Source organism: Eumetopias jubatus, unplaced genomic scaffold, assembly GCF_037043125.1.
Source record: "Eumetopias jubatus isolate StellerSeaLion01/CBP00866 unplaced genomic scaffold, mEumJub1_p1.0 scaffold_105, whole genome shotgun sequence".
NCBI classification, from domain to species: domain Eukaryota; kingdom Metazoa; phylum Chordata; class Mammalia; order Carnivora; family Otariidae; genus Eumetopias; species Eumetopias jubatus.
This window is the reverse complement of record NW_028274911.1, coordinates 34,371-40,797: the sequence shown is the minus strand read 5'-3', so window position 1 is coordinate 40,797 and position 6,427 is coordinate 34,371. Positions and strand designations below refer to the sequence as shown.

Here is a 6,427-nt window from a genome sequence, read left to right as displayed (position 1 = left end):
GAGGCGGTGCCTGGAGCCACCAGGCGACGAGGGTCCCGCTCGCCAGGACCCTTCCCCGCCTGTGTGCCCTACCCTAAAGGACAAGGCTCCCATGAAGAGAGGTCTGCCTTTGTCCGAGCTCCTCGTAGACCCTACCTAGGATGGGGGGTGCTCTGTCCGCATGCCGAGCCCTGACCTCCACTGCCCTGCCCCCATGCTGAACTTCACCGCCACACATGGAATCCCACAGGCCATGGGGTGGAGGGTCCCACTAGGCTGACTGCCTCCTCCCCATATCCTGGCTCCAAGTACAAACCCACACACAGACGCAAAGAACTTCCTAACTTGTTTATGCCTCTCTCGCCTTCCCCACATAGGTGCTGGATACTCTCCAGAGCGGGCACTGGTGATCCTTTTCACAACTGTGACCTGTGCAGGCAGAGCACCACGTAGATTCGTCCACACATCTCTCACAGCGGTGGTGGCCTCCTCGACGATTTCTTGTTGGTAAGGTTCTGATGCTCTGAAGTGGACACGTCCACACAACTGCCATGCACACGACACACACACACACACACACACACACACACACGTGTCAGGGATTCGTGAAATTGCATAATACCAAGGATAGCCGAGGCGGTGTTGAGGGTGTCCTCTGTCCTCGTGGGATCCCTCTTCCAACTCAGCTAGAGCCTCACGAGCCTCCTGCTCAAGGCCCAGTGCCATTCCCTAGAATGGCCGTGTGGCTGTGTGAGGCCACGGGGTGGTCGGGACCGCGGAGGGAAGTTGGGATTCTGGGCACAGGAGCGGGAATGGAAGGAGGCAGCCCCACTCGCAAAGACACACAGGACATCCCCAAATGAACGAACGGCAGAAGGCCTGAGAGGGGGTCGACGGGAACGGGTGAGTGTTCAGAGAAAAGGGGTGGAGAAGTCTTCCTTCTCCGGAGTGACCTGGGACATCCCAGCTGCCATCCTGGGGTCCCTGAACGTGCCCGCATGGACGCACCTGCCTGGATGGGGACCCTGAGTTCCCCGAGGTTCCCCTCTCACCCTGCCAACCGCTCTCTGGGTGAGCTGGGGCCAAGGCTCCCCTGAGCCTCAGTGTCCCCGCCGCCAACCAGCCTGTGTCCCGGCACATGCCACACACACAAGTCAGGACCCAGCGCCCCCAGCTTCTCACCGACAGGCCCTCTTCTCAGTTCATTCTCTTCGGCTGCCTTCCTGCCTCCGGTAGTACTGCAGGGGATTGGACCACAGGTCTTCGATGATGACCTGGTGGGGAAACAGACTAGCTGAGCAAGGAGCCCGGGCCCCGTTCCCAAGCACCGGGGCCCAGGCATCACCCCGGCGGACGAAGGCCGCAGAGTCCCCACCTCGGCGATGCCGTCAGACCCTGGGGAGCAGGGATCACACAACCACTTGAAGAAGTTAAGGCTGGTGGTTTCGTGCCTGCGCCTGGCAGCTCCATGTGCATTGTCCCAGAACCACTGCACTGGAGTGGAACGAGACGCCCCATATCCTGCAGGAATGGAAAATTTAGGAAAGCCTCTCAACGGCCTAGCAACCAATCCCTCTCGGCCTCTCTCCCACTCAACCTCCCAGCCTCTCTCCCTCCCAGGCAGGGTCCCGGCCCTGCCCCCACACGGGCCCCCCCCACCGCCTACCTCCCCTTCCGCTCCCAAGGGCCCCCTGCCCAACCCCAGCACCCTCGAAGCTCAAGCCCACTCTTACCGGCAATGCTAAGGTGATACTCCTTAATGATCACTTTGTTCTGGAAGTAGGGGTTGTTCTCAAAGAAAAACATCAACCTGCAGCGGTACTTAGGACGGCACAATTCCTCCACCTACCCTGCCGAAGGAAGAGGAGGGCACGTGGGAATGTGTCCTCTACGTATCCGGGGCTGCTTGCCCGGCTGCCGCTCCTAACCACTATGCCGGGCCCATTCCTGCTCGAAGCCCACTCCCACCGGACCTCCCCCAGCCTCCGTCTCCCAGGACTGACCTCCAACTTGGTCATGAAGATGAGCATGTCTCTGCCCTGGTCACCCGTCACGGCTGATATCTTGGGGTGATTCAGGATCTGCTTTGGGTCAAGGAGTCTCGGCAGCCCTTGCTACGGTACGAGAGCCAGGAGCGACCCAGCCCTTGCCGGCTGAGAGCAAGAGATCCGGACAGTGCATGTGCAGAATCACCAGGCACGGCCGGGCTCCCAACGTCCTCATCTCCTGCCCTATCTTCCCACCTGCTCAACCCTGGGGAGTGCCTTGGATTCCAGCACCTCAGAGGCTGCCGGCACCCGACAGGGGAAGGCCAAGGGCCTGAATGCTCTCCCTTCCCACGGGCCCCTGGCCTGTGCGTGTGGCCTGCAGGCGGTCACTTCTTTGGATGCCTGGATGTGCTCCGTCCCACGCTTTGTCTTCTTTGCTTGTGTGTTTGCCTGAGGTCTGGTAACTTTGAGGGGCCTCCTGTGCCCAGGAGGGGGCCGCTCGGCTCACGTGGAGCACGGCTGCACACCCACGGCCCAAAGGCTGGTCCTGGCAGAGTCAGCGAGTGAGGGAGGGAAAGGAGTAGATGGGGGCGGGAGGGAAAGCAAAAGAGAGACAGGGACACAGAGACCCCACACCGGGAGGAACGGACACAGGGGGAGGGCACAGAGGACAGAGCGAGGGGGCGAGCGAGGACACAGAGGGGGAGAGCCTGGCAGGGAGGAAAGGTGCATGTAGGCGCCTGAGCCTGGGGCCTCGGCCTGGCTGTGTGGGGCTGGTGGAGACAGGTTTGCAGCACCGCCGCTGCGCCGTGTCTGAGGTTACGCGGTCTGCCGAAGCGAGGCGGCCCACTGACTGGCTTGGCAACCCGCGTGCGGACGAGATGGTGGGTCTGCCCTGAACTCTTTGGAAAACCACGCAGGGTCTGAAGGACAGGGAAGGGGTTCGGGCAGCCTCCCCGTTTGCCCCATGTCCCAACAACGGTTTCCTTCCAATAGGTTTTCTGAGCCAAGTGGGATTTGGGCTACACTACTTGTCGAAGGCTGTTGACCCGTGTTCCCTGAACCCCGCAAGCCTGCTGGGAGAGCTGCAGCCCCAAAGCTTCCGCCTGCAGCTTCTGATCACACACGGTCTGGACAGGTCTTAGCCCCTGCGTTCTCACGCGCGCCCCGATCCGCCTCCTTCTGCTGTGCATTATCGGGACCGTGGGCCCACTCCCACCCGGGGAAGGGGGTTGGAACCCTTCCCCTCAGCGCCCATGGCCGTGGCCGTGGTTCTGCTGCTGCCCTCCCCCCGGTGCTCCTGCACAGCAGCCAAACCCCACCAGCCGGAGGAAGGATACGGCCTGGGCCCAGAAGCCAGGGATGCACTGGATGATGGCCCTCCGGCGAGCCAGGTGAGAACTCCGCTTCTGATTCACCCTGAGCTTGTGCCGCACGTAGGCCCTGGTAGCTTGGGCATCCAGAGAGCTGAGCGCTAACTGCACAACCTCCAGCGCGGCCAGCGGGGCCCCGGCTGGCTCTTCCTGCGGCAGCTCCTGCAGCTCCTCGTCCTGTTCTGCTTGAGTCACCTCCCCGTCTTCCACGGCCACGACCTCCATCACCGCCATGATATCCTCCGCCACCAACACCAACTCCTCCCCCGGGGCGGCCTCGCCTCTGCGCTGCCGGTTTTCAGCCTCCAGCGCAGCCTCTACCACTATGCCCCCCCAGCCTAGGGCCTGCGGCGCCCCCGCCTCGGCCCGGGCGCCTGCCTCCCCACCGGCCCCCGAGTCGTCACCGGCCCCTCCGCGGACTAAGCTGGTCAAGGATTCCGGAGCAGCCCCGTCGTCCCCGGACGGCGCCTCGCTCTCCATGGGGCCTTGGACCCCAACCGCGACAGCCGCGGAAGGTAGGAGCTGGGGGGGCGAGCACGCGGCGCCGGCAACCGCCGAGCAGTTGAAGCTCTGGCGCCCACGCTTCGAGGCGGGCTCCTACCGGAGAATGGGGGCCTGGCGGACGCATGCGCACAAAAGCCTGCGGACTCGCGGCGTCTGGGTGGCGTGGGGGTGGCGCCCCCGGCACGCATGTGCCCTTGGCGGGATGTTACCACCCCCCTCAACCCCTCACGCCCAGGATGCTGAGGCGCCCGCGTGGTCCAACCAGCGGCACGGCGGTGGGCGTGGCCGCAACCAGCCCCGCCCCGCCCCTCCCGGGAGCCCGCCCTCTGCTTCATCTCCTCAGGGGTGGCGTCCGGGCCTGGACCGTGGCATTTTCTTCGCTGACACCTACCAGGCCATTCCCGGGAGTTCCCTCGTACCACCAACCTCGTGTTCACACTCTCATCCGTTCCACTGGGAACACGCTGCTGGCACCGGGAAATTCACAGCCAGCCGCTCAATAGGGTGGCCCCCGCCGCCCGGGAACCTCACCCGGCCCCTTCTTAGTCACGCCGGGGGAAGCCCTGCACTCATTAGCTGGTGCTCCAACCACTGCCACATGGCTGTCCACAAGGCTTCCACCCCTTTCGCCGCCCGGTGCGGGAGGGAGCCAGGAGGCGGCCCAGGAGGATCCAGCACGCAGGCTCGTCCCCGCCCCAACGACCCGCCTCTCCTAGAAAGAGAGGAACCGCACACAGATCATTGGCCTGGCATGAGCAAGGAGCCAAGGTCCGAGGCCACCTCCCTGCTCACACAACCACTGGCACAGCCCCAGTCAGTTCCGGGATTGGGACTCTATGGCATGCTAATGGGCGGGCCAGGTAGCCTAAAGAGTAACTCTGCCGGGGGCCTGGGTGGCTCAGTCTTTAAGCTTCTGCGTTTGGCTCAGGTCATGATCCCAGGGTCCTGGGATGGAGCCCCGCATAGGGCTCCGTGCTCAGCGGGGAGCTTGCTTCTCCCTCTCCCACTCCCCCTGCTTGTGTTTCTTCTCTCGCTGTGTCTCATCTCTGTAAAATGAATAAATAAAATCTCAAGAAAGAAAAAACGGTAACTCTGGGGGTGTTCTTTCGTCAAAGCCACTGGTAGGATTGGTTCCCACCGTACTTACCTCTGCCTGGCCCTTCCTCTTTGCTTTCTCCCTCCTTGTCTGACCTCCGCGTTCCCTTTTCCTGGGTCTTTCTTCCCGCCTCACCATAACTGCCAGGGATGTCCGATCTCCAGCATAATGGTCCACGGAGACAGCTTTAATCCGCCTTGCTGAAGAGCTGTGGCTGTCTTGGCTGCCCCAGCTCTGCTGCAAGTTCTTCCTTGGTCTGTCTGTCCCTGAGTGGAGTGCCAGTCGGGGAGGGGATGGCAAAGTGAGCATTGGCGGCACACCCTGCCCATTCTCAGCTACCCACAAGGCCATTCTCGACACTCCCGCACTCCATGCCGGTCCCTGCAGGGAGGCGTACCGGAATATGGAGGATGTAGGGCGCCTTGGGTGCCAGGAAGGCCCAGTGGGTGACGGCAAGGATGAGGCGTTGGTGTCGTATCGTGGGAGGGCCTCAGGTACAGAAGAGGAATGTGTCGGGCCGCCCGTGACGGGAGGGGTGGTTTTGAACCGAAGGAGGCAGGAGGAACACGCTTGGGGTGACGTGCAGGGTTCTGGATGGTAGGGCGTCAGCGTTTCAAACTCTACTGGTCAACGCAAACCAGGGACTTTGCAGGGATGACAACGCCCGGCCGTCTGCAGGGGAGAAGCACAATTATCTGAGACTGTCCCTGACTCAACCCAGTCTGTGGGTTTACTGCTACAGTCCAAACTGAATTTGGTCTTGTATACATGCCCAGGACACTAGAGGAGCGTCCTGAGTAAATAGTGCACCCAAAACAACGCATCATGGAGATCGAGAAGACTGGGGGGCGGGGGGCCGGACAGGGAGCGGGGGAAGAGCGGGAGCGGCGCGGAGAAGGAGAGGAAGAGGGAGGGTGGACAGAGGGAGAGGAACAGAGAGGGAGAGGTGGGGATGCGAGGGAGAGAGGAGGGCAGAGGAGGAGGCAGGCCTGGGGACAGGGTGGGCGGGGGAGGGAGAGAGGGAGCGAGGACGGGCGGAGTCTGGACAGAGGCTGAAATCTGTACATTGCCAAGCCCACAGGCTGACAGCAAACATTCCCTCTTGGACGTCAAGAGGAGATCTGAAAGCACCCGTGGACCTTCAGACAGATCCCACTCGGTCATGCGGGGTTCGGTGGAGAGTTAAACCTCAAAGAAATGAAGTGAAGGGCTCCACAGAGGTCTGCGGGAAACCCTCATGCCCACGACTGACATGTACGACTCGGGAACGTCAGAGAGAGGTGGGGCAGAGTTACTCACGTAGCAGTTCCACGAAGACCTAACGTGACAGGGTTTGGAAGTTGCCCGACAACCCTGACTCTGCCCATCCAAGGAGCACTATGTGCGCCTAGCGGAAGACACGCGCCGAAGAGACGCCCAGGTCACTGGGCAAAGACACATCTCTCGGCAGTCTACAGAGGTGGGACTGACTCACCACACACTGGGGA

General features: G+C 62.2%; 1 protein-coding gene and 1 long non-coding RNA gene across 2 annotated transcripts; both read right to left on the bottom strand.

The window, feature by feature from the left end:
• Window positions 1–1,641: 1,641 nt before the first annotated feature.
• LOC148161639 (testis-specific Y-encoded protein 1-like) lies at window positions 1,642–3,977 on the bottom strand. The gene is made up of 3 exons (XM_088020673.1): window positions 3,308–3,977; window positions 1,983–2,060; window positions 1,642–1,752 (listed from the first exon to the last, which is right to left on the bottom strand). Exons 1-3 carry the CDS (start codon window positions 3,818–3,820, stop codon window positions 1,642–1,644), a joined length of 702 nt encoding a protein of 233 aa, XP_087876799.1. The 5' UTR covers window positions 3,821–3,977.
• Window positions 3,978–4,107: 130 nt separating this feature from the next.
• LOC148161638 (uncharacterized) lies at window positions 4,108–5,934 on the bottom strand. The gene is made up of 3 exons (XR_015767434.1): window positions 5,338–5,934; window positions 4,992–5,206; window positions 4,108–4,890 (listed from the first exon to the last, which is right to left on the bottom strand). It is a non-coding gene; the product is annotated as an uncharacterized LOC148161638 (long non-coding RNA).
• Between the last annotated feature and the right edge of the window lie 493 nt (window positions 5,935–6,427).

What these genes read in the sequence shown, in the direction of transcription:
- LOC148161639 (XM_088020673.1), bottom strand. Translation starts at nt 3,820, where the DNA reads ATGGAGAGCGAGGCGCCGTCCGGGGACGACGGGGCTGCTCCGGAATCC. An exon ending in CTGGCTTCTGGGCCCAGGCC is followed by an intron (nt 2,061 to 3,307) that starts GTATCCTTCCTC and finishes GACCCAAAGCAG; the next exon opens with ATCCTGAATCACCCCAAGAT. An exon ending in TCTTCATGACCAAGTTGGAG is followed by an intron (nt 1,753 to 1,982) that starts GTCAGTCCTGGG and finishes CCCTACTTCCAG; the next exon opens with AACAAAGTGATCATTAAGGA.